The following is a 21,643-nucleotide window of genomic DNA, read 5'->3' as shown; positions in this document are numbered from 1 at the left end:
TTGTTATCCAAGAAAGAATATTGAGTCCTTTTGTTCTAAAATAAAAGGGTTCCTAAGTTTCCTGGGGCACCTTATCTATGATCCAAATCACAAAGCTATTTCCCAAAAAGTAGCCCATACTTTAGTGATGGTTCAAATAAATGAGAATTGTTTTGTCACAAATAAATGATTTATTTAAACTATAAAAATAAAAACATGGACTCAGCCACTGTGCTTCTAAAGCTGGCTCCATTTTTTATCCTATAAGATGACCACAACCTTCAATCATTTCCTTACTTATATATTCAGTATCAAGGTCCTAAAAAGTCTAAAGAAATCAACAAAATAACATCATACTTCTTTTTCATGTGTTCCAAACATGTAAACACCCAAGAATTAATAGCATCCATAAAAAGATCAAAATCCTCAAACAAGTGGGGTATACGTAGACAACATACTTGATATGGTTTGGATCTGTGACCCCGGCAAATCTCATGTCAAATTGTAATCTCCAGTGTTAGAGGTGGAGCCTGCTGGGAAGCGACTGGATCATGAGGGTGGGTCCTTCATGAATGATTCAGCACCATCCCCGTGATACTGTTCTCATGATAAGAGTTCTCATGAGATCTGGTTGTTAAAGAGTATAGCACTGCCCCTCTGCTCTCTCTTGCTCCTGTTCCCACCATGTGAGGCATCTGCTCCCCCTTTGCCCTCCACCATGACTGGAAGTTTCCTGAGGCCTCCTCAGAAGCAGAAGCCGCCATGCTTCCCGTACAGCCTGCAGAACTGTGAGCCAATTAAACCTCTTTTCTTTATAAATTACCCAGTCTCACGTATTTCTTTATAGCAATGTGAGAACAGACTAATACAGTACTTAAATACCACTGTACTTCTTTCTGCAAAGAGATACAGGAAGGGCGGCTGGGGAAGTGAGGGACTGGGGTTAAGACACACTAAAAAAAATCATAAAGTTCAAGACTTGTTATCTCTACAATATTTGAGGAGACTGCATCAACAATTGACAGCTATTGCAGAATCTGCTTTGAACACTAACCAAATTTTTCTAAGTTGACTACCAAAAATGAAATTTTGATCGACTCTTTAAAATAAATGTGACCCATAAAAATGGTGCTTATCTGAGGTGATTGATAGGTTAATTAGCTTGATTGTGGTGATCATTTAATAATGTATGCATATATTGAAATAAAAAATAAAGGTGTAAGGAACCCCTATGAACTTGTCCACTGCTCTAAACACTAAATAAAGCTGAATAAAAAAATACAAATGCCATCCACAGAGTTCTATGTGAAATCCTAAGTTGTTACCAGCAACGCAGTTAAAAACTAAACTGATTTTGCTTAAGTTAACATACTTTTTACAACATACTAATAAACTAAAAGAATAAAGGGTCGAAAGCTCTCAAAGAATTCTCTATATCACAATCGTAACTCTAAGATAAAAAGTATGTTTTCTACTCTATACTTTTAAAAAATACATCACCAACAGTTTTCAAAGCATTTTTGTTAACCTTGCACATTTAGAAATGTATTTTCTTTGAATAAGGGAGTGTCATTTCAGCAACTGTGTAAGTCAGGATTCAGCGTCCTACAGCATTTTATCAATTCATCTGAAGTAAATTAACAAACGGTATCTATGCATCATACTATCCAATAATGCCCTAATTTCCAAAGAGCCAAATTTCATGCTAAACAAAGGAATATTAACTACTAATTTTATCTACAGATACTAGATAGAAACCAACATGTCAAAGATACTAACTTTTTTTTAACCAGTTTTATCAACTTCATCTATAGAGAATATTGACCTAGAAACAGCAGGATACAATTATCAATAGGGTCTTATTACCACATGAATAAAATATTAAGAAAGAGGTGTTTTGTTTATCTTTAGATAGCTATAAAAGGTTTTATCCTTAATTGTTAGAAACAAAAACTTCTTATATATTTTGTACTATCATAAGACTTCAGATTTGGTACCTTAAGATTTCACATTTTCTGTAAAAGATGAGATGTAACATTAAACTGATTAACTTGAAAGTCACATAATCAACTAACAACCCAGATGGAGTTGGGTCTGTGCCAGGTTGCACTGAGTTTAAACACATTTCTCAGTAAGTAACATTTTTTGTACAATCTGCAGGTTAGTTAACACTACAACAGTGAGTTTAGGCAGGAATAGTATCTCCCAAGTATATTTTTTCAGAACACAGATATTTCCTAAGTTAATTAGGTTATTTTAAATAAAAAAAAAAAAAAACTGGGTTAAATATATTTCTTTATCGTTACATTTTCTCAGAGCCTTTAACAGGCAAATACACGATGTGATTCCTCTTGGAGACATTTACAGTATTTTTCCAAGCTCACCTGACTACAGAACGCTTCCAACCTAATACACTGGGAAATACTGCCTTATAAAAACACAATTGTGTTTTAGCCTCTCTTTAACATACACATTAATCAATTAAGGCCGCTTCCAGCCTAAATATCATAGACACAATTTTTGCAAGTTTGAATTACATAAATTTGAAATGGTGCTATATTACAATCTTTAAGTCTCATTTTATGTGTAAAACTTGAAATGTAAATTATAAACACTCAAAAACATCCATCAAAAATCATAATGACAAGGCCAGTGAGCCATCAAAGTCCTAAGTTATATTTATGTATTGCTATATTGAAACACCACTTCAGCTGGTTCATAGAAGTACCCGCCCATTCTTCTCAGGATCAGTATTGGATTTTGCACATTTTGAATTACCCAACATAATCCAACCATAGAATGCAATCATTACCCCAAGAAATAAAAGGATCCACATCATTCTATACGCTGCTGACACAGTTTTATCATTAAAATTTTACCATTTGAAGAAGCACCTTCAAATGAAAAATAGGCCCCCATCTTACCTTGGTCAAAAAAATGAACAGAATAAAGTTTGATAAAATTAAAAATCAATTTTGTCACAGGTACCCCATTGATTGTAGTCCTGAAATACCATCTCCCACTGAAATGGCCCTGAACTTCTTTCCAGGTCTGGACCTGGAAAAATCTTGCCACATTAGACAAGAAAATTACCAAAGACTATGAGGGTCAAAAAAACTCAAGAACCAATTTGAAAAGTCTCCTTACCAGGCAATTTGAGCACCAATAATAATAATTATCAAGAGTTAAAACTCAAATATGTTTAAATTCATGAGTTTTATCAATATAGAAGAAAGCAGGGAAGAAAGGATGGAAGGTGGAGGATCAACTGTACATCACGAGGTGGGATGCTTATAAACCAACTCATTTTTAAAAACCTTTAAAGAGAAACTGGCATTTGTTCTGCCTTTTTAAACTCTACCACTAAATAACCAAATATTACACAAGCACAAGTTTCTCCTTATACAAGTATTGTAAGTAGTGTATGAAGTAGGAATGACAGAGTATGACCATTAGACAATCTTAAATGAATTAACAGACCTAGGCCATACTGTCTCAATCTCAACTTTACTGACATTTTAAGCCAGATTATTCTTTGTTGTGGAGGCTGTTCTGTGCATCACAGGAAGTTGAAAGGCATCCCTGGCCTCTGCCCACTAAACAGGTTACCTGTAGCACCCTTACCTACCTCTCAGCCGTGAAAACCAAAAATTTTTCCAAGCACGGTCCCCAGAGAAGCAAATCGATTGCCCCTGGATGAGAACCACTCATTTCAAACTTTCAATCATAGGAAATACCAGGGACAGGGAAAAAAGGTTAAATGGCACCATAAGGATGGAATCACCAAATCAATTCTGTGGGAAAGTCTATAGGCAAACCTAGTTTAATAATAAAAATATTCAATAATTTGCAAAAAAAAAAAAAGAGAGAGAGAGAGAGGAAACGTAACAAACTAAGAGATTTAAGAAACATATCATCCAATAGAAGTATTTGGACTTTGCCAGGCGCAGTGGCTCACACCTGTAATCCCAGCACTTTGGGAGGCCAAGGCAGGTGGATCACCTGAGGTCAGGAGTTTGAGACCAGCCTGGCAAAATCCCGTCTCTACAAAAAATACAAAAATTAGCCAGGCATGCACCTGTAATCCCAGCTACTAGAGAGGCTGAGGCAGAAGAACTGCTTGAACCTGGGAGGCAGAGGTTGCAGTGAGCCAAGATCGTGCCACTACGCTCCAGCCTGAGCAACAGAGCAAGACTCCGTCTCAAAAAAAAAAAAACTATTTGGACTTTATTTTCATCTAATTCAAACAAACTGCAGAAAACAAAAATTTTAATGACATTTGTGACAAGTTTTAATGCTGCCTGGACAGCTTGATATTAAGGATATACTAAATTTTTAAAGGCATAGTAACAGTATTGTCATTAAAACTCTTTTATCTCTTTCTTGAAAGTACTTTGAAAAATATACATTGAAATAGTTACAGATTAAATTATACCAAGTCTGGGATTTGCCTTAAACAATACCTAGGATGAGAAGTAATAGGATTTATATATAACAAGCTTAACCACAAACTAGTCATTGTTAAAGCTGCTAATAAGTTCACAGAGGTTCATTGTACTCCTCCTACCTACTCTTCTAGGTGCTTCAAATTTTTCAAAATAAATCTTAAAAATTATCTTTAGCAGATATTTCCTACAATTTAATATACAAGTCCAGATAATCCAATTAGTGAAAATACATTCCACAGCTAGCTAATCAAGGTTCAGACTCAGATATTCTCTAAAGTACTTTGAAGTTACTTAACAGCTTTTAGGTTACTAGTAATACCCGCTCTGAAAAGGTTCCAGGCTCAAACTACTCCCGCTCGAGTTCCACTGCAGGGGATTCTGGGAACTCCATTCAGTATTTGTTCAAGTGCTAAAACAAACCCAAAACTACTTTCTTGGATAACTATGGGCTAGACCAATAGGTAGCCATAACTGCTCTTTTCACCCAAGATGTGTAAATGGCGAGGTTCAACTGTCATTGCCATATCATTCCCATCAACTTCTGGTTTGGTTTCCAAACCAGTGAGAGCTACTCTTAATCAGCAATATCAAATACCTGGGGTTCCAATCCTTTTCACACATCTCAAAGTGTGTGCTATCCAGAGCACAGTAGAAGCCCAGATAGAAGACAGATTTATGTTGACCGAATTACTGTAAAAAATGACATAAAACTCTAAGTGAGAAAATATCCAATTTTTCTTTTTTAAAAGTCAATCCAGACAACATGCTGTTTTGTTTTCTTGGTTTCAACAGTAAGAACTGTGCAAGCTATTAGCTTCCCTCCACCTAAGAAAAAAAGAAAACCTCCAAATGGGAAGCATACACAGGCCATCTAACACTCTACAGAGAGAATATATGTGTTCACATTTTTTTGCTTTTGGCAAATACCTCAAAAATCACTTAAAAGAGGCATTTTAAAAATTCAAAATATAATTTGGTCAACACCCAATTACCAGAGACCTTTTCATTTCTGCTTATCCTGAAACAGGAACACAGTAACTGAGCCCACATATTTAATCTGCATGTTTACTTTTCAATAGAGCAAATGGCCACCAGATTAAGGCAGTAGTCATGTCAGATTGTAACCAAATTGTGCCAAACCATTCTATTTATTCATATTATTGTATGTATTAAGTCACATACACACACAGAAAAACTTATCTTTCAAGTCTCTCTTACCATAGGAAAAGATTCAAATTTGCAATCCAGACAGGGAAAACGACAAGGTAAGTGACTATAATCCACTCTGTACATTCAGACTACTTTTTGTTTTTAAATAAACAAATACATCCCTCAGTCCCCCAAACTGTATTTGACTTACACTAATGAGTAAGCAGCGTAACAATTATTTACTAAAGAATACAGTCAGATGGATTTGACTAAAAACAAAAGTGAGCAAAATACCTGGCAATAACTAAACCTGGAATAAACTGTCCACGTAAGTGAATTTATCCCCAAACTGCTGGTACAGTGGCCAAAAAGCAATTTATATGTATTTTTAAATTATGTATACACGTCTCATTCTAAAAAAGAACTTGTAGTGGTTTACGTCACAAAAAATCTGGTAGACTTAAATGATTCTTCTCCAGGATGCAGTCTGGACCTAAAAGTGAGTCTGTCTGTCTTCCTGGATAAACAAAATGTTATTTAAAAAAAAAAAAAAAAAAAAAAGGCATGTCAAGTTTTTTAAAACTTAACCACTGAGTCTTATGAAGTGAAATAGCTATATCACACATACCTCAAAGGTCAAAAATAGAAGCAAAATTAATCAAAGGAACTGAGAGCTCAACAGCTCCCAATTTTTTTTACATTCTCCTACTTACCAATTTATCATTTTCATTGGGCATTTCAAATACACATCTCAACTTGGAATCCATTAATTCATCAGGTTTTGCCTCTTTCCACTAAAAATAAACAAAACCAAACATGAGACATAGGAAGTATGATCATGGTAAGTAAGTTTCACCTCAAAGGACAGCTAAAAGATGAGTGAAGCTGCCTGGCTTGGCTGAAATACACTGGTGCACTCTTTATTGATCACCCTGCCATTGTTATCGGCTAATGTCACAGAACCTTTATATAATCCTAGAGCTACTATCACCATCCATTAAAATCATGATCATATCACTAGCAACCACAGGACTTTCTTCTGAGGAGCAACATTTCTTTTTTTCTTTTTTTCCAGTTGGTCTCATTCTGTCTCCCAGGCTGGAGTGCAGTGGCCCCTCCTGGGCTCAAGCAATACTCCCATGCCTCCTGGGTAGCTGGGACTACAGGCGTCCAACACTATACCCAGCTCATTTTTGTTGTGGTGGTGGTGATTTTTTTGTTATTTGTTTGTTTGTTTCTGTAGAGACAGGGTCTTGTCATGTCGCCTGGGCTGGTCTCGAACTCCTGGGCTTGAGATACTCCCGTCTTGGCCTCCCAAAGGGCTGGGATTACAGGTGTGAGCTACTGCACCAGGCCAGTAGCAGCATTTCTAAATTGTTTCTAAAAAAAATACTATTTAAAAATTCTTTCATTCTTTAAGTTAGGATTATCTATAATGAATTGGCAGTTTTTTAAAAACCTGAATTTAACTTTTAGTTTTTAGAAATTAAGGTTTTCTACTGACTGCTAAACAAAACCCACAGTTTAAACTCCACTCCCCAAAATAAATTCTTCTTCTATACTTACCACAGCTTCCATATCTGAAGTGTTTGGTGGAGCAAAAATTGTCTGTACCATAAACTTGTGTTTACTCTTTTCATTCGGATCATAGTCAAAGGGCTGTAGCATTACTAAATAAGAAAAAAAGGATATATTATATTGTCTCCTGCATGTCTGAAAGACATACATTGAAACAGTTACAGATTAAATTATACTAAGTCTGGGATTTGCCTTAAACAGTATCTGGCAATAGTATCATTCCTATTACTTCACAAATACGCAAACTTAAAAAAAACCAAGAAGGGTTCAAGAAACCAAACACTGGAATGTTTAAGAATCCAGAATCAACTTAATGGATCCCGAGTATTTTTAAATTGTCTGTCTTTCTAATTTACTAAGTTTTCCACAACCAATAAAATAAACAATTGCAATTAAAAATTAAATATGAATCTGTGATTTTGCCCTTTCTAAACTCAGCTTGTGAAAATTTTCAAAACTTTGCCAACATTAACTATAATGCCTATAAGCTCAGAATATAAGTTATTAAAACTACTTATGAATTTAGGCTTCATTTTAGTGTTTTCTGATTTAAAATTATACAACTGAGATATTTAAAGGAGAAATACTCAGTAACTTAAAACCTCACTACCATCTGTTTTTTGTTTTTTAAAACAGGGTCTCACTCTGTTGCCGAGGCTGCAGTGCAGTGGCGCGATCTCAGCTCACTGTAACCTCAACCTCCCTGGGCTCGGGCAATCCTCCCACTTCAGGCTCCTAAATAGCTAAGACTACAGCCACATGCCACCACGCCCCGCTAATTTTTGTATTTTTTGTAGAGAAAGGGTTTTCGCCATTTTGCCCAGGCTGGTATCGAATTCCTGGGCTCAAGAGATCTGCCCTCCTCAGCCTCCCAAAGTGCTAGGATTACAGGCGTGAGCCACAGCACCTGGCCCATATATTGTTTTAATATAATTAATTTTTCAAAAATGTATTTTAAATAAACATCTATTTCAGAGTTTATGAATTTATTTAAATCTTCTAAGAAAACAAAAGTACACAAGGAAACCATATAGCCTCGAGTTCTAAAATTTATTCTACAGTCTCAATAACATTTAAAATGTTTAAGCTTTTTTTTTTTTTTTTTTTGAGACCGAGTCTTGCTCTGTCGCCCAGGCTGGAGTGCAGTGGCACGATCTCAGCTCACTGCAAGCTCTGCCTCCCAGGTTCACGCCATTCTCCTGCCTCAGCCTCCCGAGTAGCTGGGACTACAGGCGCCTGCCACCATGCCCGGCTAATTTTTTTGTATTTTTAGTAGAGACGGGGTTTCACCGTGTTATCTAGGATGGTCTCGATCTCCTGACCTCAGGTGATCCTCCCGTCTCGGCCTCCCAAAGTCCTGGGATTACAAGCGTGAGCAATTTTTAAGCATTTATAATTTCCCATCTTTTAAGTTTTCTAAGGTTCCATGTGGTTGTAAGTCATGCTAAATTTATGTGAGTCCAATATAAGAGACTATATAATGAATCAACAGTTACACAAAATATGCACATGGTATTACAGAAATTATTTCCCTAACTTTAGATTATTTCTAAGATATATCTCCACATTTTCAAAAAGATAAACACGGGTAAATAGATGTAAGAAATAACAATTATGTAATAAAGTCTTATTCATAAGGTGTATCTGAGAAGTCCATTAACTGCTATCAAGGTTAAGACAACTTTTTCAAGGGGCCAAATACACAGCAGCAGGAAATGTACTGGATAAAATGCCTCCGAATACAGCTTAAGCTAAATAAAATTCCATTAGCAACCTTCACTGAGTAATGATTATAAGCTAATCACTATGAACCAAAAATGTGTGAATAAAACAAAAACTTATAACATGGTTAAGTTTATAGCAGTTACACTCTAATTTAGGTTGCAGACCACATAACAAGACAAAGACGATCTTGAAAACATATATAAAAATGTGCACGAATTGAAGCAAATTCAAAAAACAAAGCGTCAAAGGGACACAGGGAAAAAGAGAAATGAGCATGTAGTATAAAGAATTAATAGAGGAGGTTGCTGGAAGAAGCATAGCTTTGAGTGACTGTAAATAGAAATACACTACACTAAAAATTGGAAAAGCCAAATTCTAATTGAAGTAGAGCAATCCAAGAGCATGTTTGCGTAATCAGTAACCAGTTTGTCTGAAGGTTTTAATAAGTCAGGTTTCTGTGGGAGAAAGTGCTTTGATACGTTATGTTCTCAAGAAATATTAATACACAGAAACCAGCAATCTAGGCCCCTCAAAGAAAAAGTCATTCTGCATAGTTGTATGGATTCCTAGGGATATAACTGTTTGTACCAATAAACTATTTTTAGCCATGTGGATTGAAATAATTATATCTTCTGGCCAGGCGCAGTGGCTCATGCCTGTAATCCCAGCATTTGGGGAGGCTAAGGCAGATGGATCACTTGAGGTCAGAAGTTCAAGACCAGCCTGGCCAACATGGTGAAACCCCGTCTCTACTAAAAATACAAAAATGAGCCAGGCATGTTGGTGCACGCCCGTAATCCTAGCTACTCAAGTGGCTGAGGCTGGAGAATCACTTGAACCCAGGAGGCGGAAGTTGCAGTGACCTGAGATCACACCACTGCACTCCTACCTGGGCAACAGAGCAAGACACTGTCTCAAAAAGGAAAAAAAGAAAGAATTCTCTCTTCTTCCAATTGTGCTGAAGGCCTAAAGATGTAGTAGAAAGCAGCAACATCCAGAATGCATGCATTCCTTCATCTTTATTTCCCATCTCTCTTTCCCAGGAACTGATGAATTAGACTTAGCAAAGAAACATGAAAAGCACTCCCCTCAAGCCTCCTTACCACAAGACTCACTAAAACGTCTTTTTCCTAGCTCTTGAGGTTTTTGGCTATACCTGCTGAGGGAAGATTTAGTGTCACCAAGAACTCTATGGTCTGTCCTTCATGGCCTTTGCAGTCAGGCTCCACCTCTAAATACTCTCTCAATGAGCCTACCCTGGGGGTTCTTTCTCTCTGTACCCAATTCTGCTGTGGGCTTGAAAACTGATACAGAATTAATATAATATCTTAGGATTACTTATCAAGATCACCCAGGCTTTTTTTTTTTTTTTTTAAGGTACACTTTTTTTGTTTGTTTGTTTTGAGACAGTCTTATTTGTGCAGTCTCGGCTCACTGCAACCTCCGCCTCCTGAGTTCAAGCAATTCTCTGCCTCAGCCTCCCGACTAGCTGGGATTACAGGCGCCCACCACCACGCCTGGCTAATTTTTTGTATTTTTAGTAGAGATGGGGTTTCACCATCTTGGCCAGGCTGGTCTTGAACTCCTGACCTCGTGATCCACCTGCCTCAGCCTCCCAAAGTGCTGGGATTACAGGCGTAAGCCACCGCGCCCGGCCTAAATGTACACATTTCTAAGCCATGCTCCTAGAGATTCCAATCTGGGAGAGATGAATTCATGTGTGTTCCTGCTCCCTGTGTTATTACAGCACATAGTGGGAGTTGAGAAGTACTGCTGTAAAGAAAAGAGTAAATGCAGCCTGAGAGGTCCTCCCTTAAGTAAAATACATGGAACCATATAAGTTCTCATATTTACTTCCTATTTCCTATTTCTCAGCTATATTAGTGAAGTCAGAGGGACTGAGAAAGAAACAGTTTATAGGGGCATTAGCTATGGTACCAGTATCAACTCCATAGCAGGAGTAAGCAATCCATATATGGCAAGCATACTTCTTTGACAAGTAAACACATAAGAGAGTAGTAAAATAAAAATAAAGTTTTCACACGCAGGACACTGTTGACATTTACAATGAAAGGCATAAAGACTCATCTGATTTGACACAGAAGGCAAAAAAGTGGCATTGCACCTTTTTAAGCAAAAGAATTATGACACTTCTATATCTGCATGCAATGTGTAATATGATCATGCTCTGAAGGAGAATGACCCATCAGAAAAATGATATAATTTTTCAAAGATAAAATAACAAAGGCAGAGAAGGTAGTGGTTAGCTGTAGAAATAAAGACTAGATATAAAGTTTGTAAATGACAATAATTTCTTATAAACTGACCATACTCCCTACACAGGAGAGAGAGAAATTTTCTGAAACAGCTTGCACAGTACAATAACAAGACATCTTTAAAGGCAAAGCCAGAATAATATAAGAATTATTTCCCTCCCTCCAGATGAAACCTTATTAAACAAAAACATAATCATAAAACATCAAAATTCAAATGTACATAAATTCAGAACATGATTTGCTACCTGAAACAGTCACAGTTGACCCTGGGTCAATAATTCCACTGTTGGGCCTCACACAGTACCGGCGAGGTGCTGTAGTCTTCACTTTGAAACACACTTTTCTATCCGATGGATTTCGCAATTTAAGATTTGTAGTGACTACATCTGTGAAGGGGCCTGTAAAGTTTAAAAATTAAAGAGAAAACAAAATTTAATTGGATTCTCAACAACGAAGGATTCAAAACTGAAAGTATATAACCTCAATTTCAATTATGTGCTGACATTTGTAGGCATAAATATCCCAAATGGCTACTAACACTGCCTTTCTCCAGGTAGTAGACTTAAAAACAAGTCGTATTTTCTTCTTCATTCCCTGTATTTCACAAAATTTCTACCATAAACATGTATGATTTCTATCAAAAAAGTACTATGAAACTTTTGCTCTATGAATTTTACAACTGTATTTTTACAGTATGTTGTTAACACATTGCTGAAAATAACAGAATTTCCCAGTTGTCTGCAAACCAGTGCCAATCTTCAAGTGCATTTTACTAGGCCAACTGCAAAAATCTCTACATCTGAAGACCCTACACCCTATGACATAGTGCTTTTGCTTCACCTTAATTTTGTTTGTTCATTCATTCAATCCATTCATTCACTCACATATTTGTTAAGTGTTTATCATGCCGTATGCTCTAGATACAAAGTTTTTAAGCTTTGGTTCTACACCCAAACAACATAAAATTACAAAACAAAGAACCCAAAAGGCTGATCCATTCTGCTGAAGAAAAGCCTAAAGAAAAATTATGCAGATTAATTCAGACAACAAAATAAATACCTGTTAATTTGGAAGAAGAAGATAAAAACATGTTCCAGTTGGGAACAACAACCACAGTTCTAAGTATTCCAAAAGTAATTTTTAATGGTTCTAAAAACAATGTTTAAAGTTATATTTTTTTTTAAAAAGCTAGAAGGCTGGAATCAAAGACAATTATTACAAAGGCTTTTCTTTATTTCAATCTTAAACAAGAATAAGCATGTCTTTTAAAATTTTACAAAGGCAAGGTCATTAAAAGACACTTATTTCAAGCCCTAAGAAGTAAAATGATTTTATCCTATGCTTAAAGTTTGTGAATAGTAAAATATTTTCTAATAAATAAAAATCTGGAACTAGGATGAGAGGAAGGAGACAAAAATGAGTGAAAATTAGAAGAAAGCATATAAAGGCAGAGAACCAGTTATAGAAAAGAAAGCATTTTAATATAACTAACAAGTCTGCATTTTTTTAAAAAAAAAAAAGCATACATACGACAAAGTATGATCTTCTGAACTGCCTGTTTCTTTGTATGGTCAAACTAATCATTCCATTTACAACATACACCCCTTGCTGCTTCTTCAACCCCAAATGCTTGCATTTTCTTTTTGAAAAGCATCTGATTAACAACTCCACCATAGAACTAGTATGAGAGTAAAGACGAAAAACTCCAATGTGTCCATTTCACTACATGAATCCACAAAATGGCTGGCTGGAGATACGTTTTGAACTGATAAAACTAGAAGTCTTAAAGGCAAATTCCATTTCTTAACATTCTCAAACCCATAATTACTACAAACACTTAAAAATGTAAAATGTTATAGGACTATTTTGACTAGGACTTTAACATTAGTAGCAAGCACAGATTAAAATAAAGATCCAATTTCTTAGTAACATGACAAAAAGACATGTCACAAAATTTTAATTTTGAAAAACCCTAATCCATAATGTGAATACCTAATTATTTTAATTACATATTTATGTATTTTCACAACATAATTATGTAAGTTTTTAGAATTAAATGTTTTATTAATTTAATTCTCCCCAATTTTAAAAAGTACCAATTATCCAAACTAAGGTAAAATAATTTTTTAAACTGATTTTTAAAATGACTGTGGGTCAATTTTTATCAACAAACTCTACAAGAGTTGTACGAATTTTGAAATAGTATTTACGTTTCATGATACTGCCCACCAGGGATTATAAATTGTCAATACAGACTGTGGGCTTTCTAGACATAAAAATATAAATTATCTAAAGATGATGATAATATATCAAAAGAAATACACCCCACCAATTCAAAACAAAATTCTTAACAAGACGTGTTAACCTTGCGAGTAAAAGGTAGAATTATCTATAATAAACCCACTTAACTAATGAATTTAAATTGAGATTTTCTGCTCCATTGAATCCCTCTAACCTAGCCTCTCAATGAGGGTTGCTCCCAGCAGATAGCTAAGAGTTTGAGCCCCTTTCCTAGTTTAAAATGGAAAATTATCAAGTACTGATGACCACCAGCAAAGGAATAACCAGATTTAATAGCTAAAAAAGGTCATGGGAAGAAATATCTGGTCCACTTTTGTGAGTCACAGAATCCTTTAAGAACCTGATGAAAGCCATATCCCACCTCAGAAAAACATACATAGGTAAATATTCAAAAAAATTTTTACATTGACTTTTATGGAAGGTAAAATGAGTTGGAGAGCTGAGTTCAGGGATGGAGGGGTTGTATCATGTACCCCCACCCCACCCCCGGAGCTGCTGATTAAAAGGCCTGATGAAGAAATCTACCTTAAGATCTTCAGAAAAGAGAAGTTATATACCTTACTGAAAAGTGCTACAAACATAACCCTTTAGGTGATACTGCTCCTTTCATTAGGCATTATGATTGGGTGGTACTACTGGGGTGGGGGCAGGAAGCAGGACAGTAGACATTCTGCAATGCAGACCCACACAATGAAGTACTATGTTCCCACTGCACTGAATTTTCAAATACTCCTCCAGAAATTCGTATTGGTGAAAAACCTCTTTTCCAAGTATTCATCTATTATGTGAACAGGAAAAATGTGTACTCTTTTCTTCAAAATGTTAAAAGGTGAGTTCACCATTACAGAAGATTATTCTAACAATAGCAATGCCACTCATGATACCTGAATCACCAATACAACGCATCTGAATTAGTCAGCAGGCATTTGTAGGTGACACTTTCACATGAATATACCGATATGCCCTAAAAGGGCATATTCTTATTTTGCCCTTTTATCAATGTTAAGAAAACTGTCAGTACTATTCGGATAACTCTTGTCTTATTTCTCTTAAATCCAAACTTACTCATCCTAAGTAGATACAAACATCTGACTACTATACCTACAAACTTAAGTAGGGTACAAGTATCTGACTACTTCATTATGTCTTCTAGTGTAGTCATGCCCAAACATTTACACTTAAAATGAGCATTCCATTATAAAACTACTTCCTTTTTTTTCCCTTATGGTATAGCTAGGGCAAATATATTTTAACATTTTTAATTACATATGTTGGTCATTTTATATATGAATTTCATTTCAGCATAGTAATAGCATTATAAAATATAAAAATGAGGTATGAAGTTAGAGTTAAGAACCCCCCAATTAAACCAATAATCTCCTGCTTCACTAATTGAAAATGTATCCTTTGTAAGGCCTAGGTGATTAAACCATCAAGAGAAACAAGTGGCTACCATAAAAGTCAGGACAATGGTTAATCCTGCAGTGGAAGTAACTGGGAGAGAGTAAAATGAGCGCTTTGCCGAATGCTAGCCAAGTTCTATTTCTCACCCTGGAGGTGATATATTATATGAGTATTTAACTTTTGATAATTCCTTGAACTGTATGTATCTTTTATTTATGAAAAACAATAAAAATTTTTTTTAGAAAAACCGATCCTTGAAATAACCTTGAAAAATTGAAAAAACAGTGAAAAGCAGGTTTGATGACAAAGTGAACATCTCATGCAATTTATGTAATAAATATGTTTTGAGGATTTCTAAAACTTAATCCCTATAAATGAGGGAAATCCTATCATTTGCCGAATATAACTGCTTAGTTTAACATTTAGGAAACAATTTCTGAACTGGTCCATTTTAATCAAAAGTATTGATAGAAACTTATGTTACAGATACATCACTGTTTATAATGAACTATCCCGTATGAAAAAAAGAAAACTGCATACAAGTTACATTTATTTCCACTCTTACATTGAAAAAAATCTACAGTTAAAATACTTCTACCTTTCAATTACGTGGCTGTTGTTTTTTGGAAGCCCTACCATTTCCTGCCACTAAGTATTCTGTCCCAACTCCTCTACAGCTGTCACTGCCATTAAGCCAAAATCCTACTCCTAGTCCCAAATTCTTACAATCAAACAGAAATGTAACACATACACAAATGTGGCCTTTCAGTAAAAAAGTCTGCACATAAGTTTTAAAAAAACTTAGAACCTGAGATGTCAAAAATATTAGAAAATTTTAAGGCAGCTCACCCAGCAGTTAGTCAAGTGAGACTGGCCTGCCTCCTTTGCCTAAAAACATTTTTCCAGCAGGAAATACCCTTTTTAGTCAGTCCATATATGTAAAATTCAAGCATTCAGAACAATGACTTCCGGACCTTTATTCTCCAAACCGCCCAGTTTTAAAAGGAATCCCACTAAGCTGAGAAGAGCTACCAAAAAAAAAAGAATCACTCTAACAGTTTTTAAAAACTGTTATCATTCATCCATATTTTGATGCGAACTATTGATAACAAAGTTATCTTGAAAGGCTGAGTTGAGTTCAGCTGCAAAGAGAATCAACTGTGGAGGAGGGGAACAGCTAGCTTTTCCCCCAACATTTTATTATGAAAAATTTGACACAGAAGTTGAGATAATTATATAAACACTCATACACTCATCACTCACATTCTACAATGAACATTTTGCTGTATTTACTTTGCGGCATATCTATCTGCCCTGTCCAGACATCCACTTAATTTTTGATGCACATCAAAGTAAGCTGAAGGTATCAGTATAGTCACTATTAAACATCTCAGTATGCGTATCAACTTTAGTATTTGTTTTCTGTTAAGAGAATAAAATTTTAATACGGGATAAGCAGTAGTATATCGCACAGAGCATTTCAGAAAACGCTTCTAAAATGTAGCTTAAGAATAAACAGACAATGCACATGAACATTAATTTATGAACTCTGTGACCCCCATTTAGGCTAGTTACTCAGAGGTGTGTTTAGGAGACAATTCTCCATGGGCCTCTAGCATTTCTGCACATCTTGCAAGGAGAAGTCCTGGGAGTTTTTACCCAGACTATCTCTTCAAGGATGTATTAAATAGTGAACTGTCTTAGAAGACAACACCTCCCTTCTGAGGAGAGAGGCAGGTTTGTTCACTGACCAATATAATAAAGATAAGGTCTTCTACTGGAACAAAGGTCAGGTAGGTTTCTGCACAGCCCACTATGAAAGATTCTTCTCTAAGCTCAGGGTTTCTAGTTATGATGCAAACTCACTATGCGAGTAGCATCTACCCAAACACCTCTGTCACCTCCAAGGAACTTGAGGAGGGCAAGGAAAACCAACACAAATATAAAGCCCATTCCACTTGCAGTGCCATGAACAATGATGTCCATTGTCTAACTCAGGAAATCTCACGTCTTCTACCAACATCTACAAAACTGCAGCAGGCTAAAATTTCAGTCCCTTCACAGTTCTTGACAAGGTCTTTGTAAATTCTTAGCTATGCAGTGCAGACTAACGAGGAAGGCTGGGTGCTCTGCTCAAACACACAAACAATGTAGCCACAGCAATGCAGGTGATGACTACCTTCAATGTTTCCAACAGGTTTTAGCTAATTAAGCTGTATCACTGATTAAACTGTTTCCCAGTTACACAAGGGTTATGCTGCTGAGTATCTGCGGTGTCATGTTAAGGTAATCATAGATACAAAACATATATTAATACTATATAGTACACAGAATATCTACTAACGGAACAGCTAGCGTTTATTGGGCACTCATTTATCAATAACTTTGTATGAACTGTGTTATTTAACCCTCACAAGTCCATGAAGTAGCTACTTTCATTACATTTTACTATACCAAGTTTACAGATGATTCAACTCAGAAGGTAAACAGTAGTCCAAGGTCATGTAACTCGAAGCAATGAAAGTGGGAAGTCAAACCAGGTCTGACTCTAGGGCCTGAACTCTCATAAATTTTGTACATATAACCTAACGGTATTTATTTTCTAATTCATAAGTATTCCAGGTAGACTTCTGCCACAATAAAGCATGAAAGTGCAGTCAAATTAGCAATATATGAAAAAGATTTTTAAATGGATATTGTATTTCTCTTGGTCACACAGATCAACACTGAACACTTCTTGAAATAAGTATCAAGCACTCAAAAAATATTTTACATTTTACATTTTACATCCAAGAAAGCCCTAAAACATTCTTATTACAAATTTTTTAAATGATGTCACTTGAATTTACCCTTACTATATATTTTTTTCAAACACATTGAAATATCAGACTTGATGTAAGCTCCATGAATAGGTCTTTGTTTCGTTAGCTGCTGTATCTCCAGCAACTAACACAATGCCTGGCGTAGTAGGTACTGAAGAAATATTTTTGTATAAATATTTTTGTACAAATAGAGTACTACTTTCTGGAAAAGAAAATGAGTCTTAGTTCTATTTTTAAAAATTTAGTCATTGAAGCATTAAAACATATCTCTTTATAAGATTTCACTAACATCATAAAAGTATGGATCCTGAGATTAATGGAAAAGCAAGACTGCACTATTTTATTTAAGCCTCTAAGGGCTTTAATTCTGAAATTGCCTCACTGTCCATATTATACAATCATATTACACAATTACACAAACATACAATCATATTATACAATCAGTTTATCCATATTATACAATCAATAGTTTCAGAATGTATCATGAAAACTCTCCACTTAATATAGTCATGTAATCATTTTTTATAAAACAGTATTCCCACTCTGGGAGCCTAAAATTACAGTATGAAAAAGTTACCAACAGGAAGGGACCATGTCTTTTACTTCTTTTACACCATTTTCATACAGTGTAGTATTGTTCTGGTCGTATAAATACTCATCCATCACCTTTACATAAACAGGTACCTAAATAAAAAATGAAAACCTTTCTATTCTTTTGGCAGCCTTCTGGGGGAAGGGAGATGCTCATTTCTGTTACTGATGTTATACTATGACTTTTTAAAAAAAGCATAATGTAGTATGTTCAATCTGAGGCTTAACAGCTAAAACCATTACCTAGGTAATGGACCTTGGGTAAATCACTTCCCCTCTCTATCCCAGTCTAACCTCCTTCATTTTAGAATCTGTAGGTAAAATGATCCCTAAGGCTTCTCTCATGTCATGTGACATTGTGATTAACTTTACTTACCACTTTAACGTCTTCTACCCTGTGGTAAAGATGGAAGATAACTCAATCCTAAACCCATCACAGCTTTATTGACATTTTATTTAAAAAAACTACCTTAAACATTTTAGGAGTGCTTTTTAAGGTATTCTGATGCATACACTGCTCATTCTGACCTAAATAATCCTGGTGACATAATCTTGAAAACAAGGCAGAGAAAATAAACAATAGTCTTAACTCAGAAGTGGAACACTTTGATTTGCAACATTTCATACCAATTTTATGTCCCTCCACTCTAAACTTCCAAAGAACAATAAGACGTACACATAAATTACTTGTAAAAGAACAATGTTAGTGTTCAAGAATGAACATGAAATTAGTGCATGCTACTTACTAATAATTTAACATCTTGATTAAAATAGAAACGAGTGGTCCACATCTAAAGTTTAAGTTTTTGGATTCTAGATAGGTAGGATGTAAAGAAATAGAAAAGAAGGCACATTTTCAGAGAACCTGAAATAAACTTTTTTTTTATTATTATTTAGATCTAAAGTTCTTGCTAGGGGAAAATATAACATGAAAAACTGATCACAATAATCTTAACTAAAAACATACAAGATATAAATATATAGTTATACACAGCATAGTTATAAAAAGTTTATCAAAATGTTAACAGTGGTTACTTTGTGAGACTAAGTAATTTTTATTGGCTTTATAATATCTCCCGTCCAAGTACTAACCAGGCCCGATCCTGCTAGCTTCCGAGATCAGACGAGATTGGGCACGTTCAGGGTGGTATGGCCATAGACGGTTTTATAGTATCTAAACTTTTTCCATTTTCTACATTTAGCATTGATTTTATATAACAAGGGACTTTTAAACATGTACCCATAGTAGCTTAATTTGCTTATAAATCCTCTTATTTGTAAAATCCTGGAAGAAAAAACTGAAAAAATTAAGAACCACAGATTTTTTGGGGATCTGTTGTTAGTGAGGTTTTTCTCAGTGGGAACAGTACTCAGAAAACAAGACCAAAAGATTCTGGCCCTACAGGCTTTAAAAAGTAAAATTTTTTCACAGGAAAAACTAAACAGGAAACACTGTACGATTTAAAGGCACCCTATGTCTTTAAAGTATGACAGTCACTCCATGTCGTATTATTCAAGAATTAAAATTATATACATATTCATATACACTTCACACATATACACACATACATGAAACATAAAGCTACAAAACAAAAGAACTGTCAAAACATAGGCCCATGAGAAATTTGTCGTTATACTATAAACATACGTTTAAAAGTCCTCTCATAGCAACAATTCTTTTTTAATTAACATCCCTACTTTTTAATGGTAATGCAATCCAATCATTTCCTTAAAAGGCTGAAAGATACGTAACTAAACTTCTCACTCCTTTAAATCTGAATTTTCAGAACAGTATCAAACATTCGTGACAACTAGTTATAAAGAACATCCAAACACCAGAGAAAAGCAGCTAAGCATGCTATGGTATATTACTGATGCATAAGTCAACAAAAATGATGTGGAAGTTTCTTTTATAAGCATTGAAGACACCAGTTTAGACTTTTTTTTTTTTTTTTTTGAGATGGAGTCTCGCTCTGTCACCCAGGCTGGAGTGCAGTGGCGCAATCTCGGCTCACTGCAAGCTCCACCTCCCAGGTTCCCGCCATTCTCCTGCCTCAGCCTCTCCGAGTAGCTGGGACTACAGGCACCCGCCACCACGTCCGGCTAATTTTTTGTATTTTTAGTAGAGACGGGGGTTTCACCGTGGTCTTGATCTCCTGACCTCGTGATCCGCCCACCTCGGCCTCCCAAAGTGCTGGGATTACAAGCATGAGCCACCGCGCCCAGCCCAGTTTAGACTTTTTATAAGTGAAATATGTGTTACAGAATAACAAAGTGAAATATGTATAACAGATCATAGAATTTTTTATAAAGTGAAATGTTAAAGAATAATTACAAGTATGTCTTCAGAAAATATCAAATCCAATCTCATTTAAGCAAAGAATATTTTATTATTAAAAAACCCATACTGAAGAGTTCATCATAAAGATGTAAGCAATTCAATGGCACAGGAAATGAAGTATAACTGGCATCACAGGAGAGGCTGTATTCAAGAGAAACTAATTCCTGGGATCAAAAGACCTCTCTGCCTATGTTTCTCTGCCTTTTTTCTCTCAATTAGTTGCTTCTGCTTGCCACTGGTCCAAATTAGGCACTGTTTTGTCTCCCAGTCCATATGACCTTGACGGTCTGAAACCTATAACCCTCTATTTATATTTGTGTTTCAGGGTGAGGCATCAAAATTTTGACTGGTCAGTCACCAGCATATATATTGGCTGGCCTTGAATCTAGATTATAAACAGACTCTTCCTGTGAGGCCAGGTATACCTGATTTCCTATGCCATTGAGATTGTTATTATTAATAAACTCTTTTTTTTTTTTTTGTGAGACAGAGTCTCGCTTTGTTGCCCAGGCTGGAGTGCAGTGGCGCGATCTTGGCTCACTGCAAGCTCCGCCTCCCAGGTTCACACCATTCTCCTGCCTCAGCCTCTCCGAGTAGCTGGGACTACAGGCGCCCGCCACCACGCCCAGCTAATTTTTTGTATTCTTAGTAGAAACGGGGTTTCACCGTGGTCTCGATCTCCTGACCTTGTGATCCACCCGCCTCGGCCTCCCAAAGTGCTGGGATTACAGGCATGAGCCACCGCGCCCGGCTAATAAACTCTTAAGTGTGATTTTGTTCTTTGTAACAGACTAAATATTAGAGGATATCAAAGAACTACTGTTAATTTTATTACGTGTTAACAGTATCATGATTATGCAAAGAAAATGTCTTTTTTTGGTTAGAAATGCAAACTCAAGTATCTAGGGATGAAATGTTATGCTATCATCCAGGATTTGTTTTAAAAATACTGAGGCAGGCCAGGTATGGTGGCTCATGCCTGTAATTCCAGCACTTTGGGAGGCTGAGGAAGGAGGATCGCTTGAGACC

General features: G+C 35.8%; 1 protein-coding gene across 2 annotated transcripts in view; it reads right to left on the bottom strand.

The window, feature by feature from the left end:
• The window catches only part of VAPA (VAMP associated protein A), a 43,540-nt gene that overhangs the window by 13,348 nt on the left and 8,549 nt on the right, over positions 1 to 21,643 (bottom strand). For both annotated transcript variants that reach the window (XM_055238470.2, XM_055238462.2), the window contains exons 2-4: positions 11,401 to 11,553; positions 7,143 to 7,246; positions 6,290 to 6,370 (exon numbers count right to left, since the gene is read on the bottom strand). In XM_055238470.2, the coding sequence (XP_055094445.1) occupies positions 6,290 to 6,370; positions 7,143 to 7,246; positions 11,401 to 11,553 (338 nt within the window). The remainder of the gene's footprint in view (positions 1 to 6,289; positions 6,371 to 7,142; positions 7,247 to 11,400; positions 11,554 to 21,643) is intronic.

This window comes from Symphalangus syndactylus, chromosome 1, assembly GCF_028878055.3.
Source record: "Symphalangus syndactylus isolate Jambi chromosome 1, NHGRI_mSymSyn1-v2.1_pri, whole genome shotgun sequence".
Classification (NCBI taxonomy): Eukaryota; Metazoa; Chordata; class Mammalia; order Primates; family Hylobatidae; genus Symphalangus; species Symphalangus syndactylus.
This window is presented reverse-complemented; position numbering and strand designations above follow the sequence as displayed.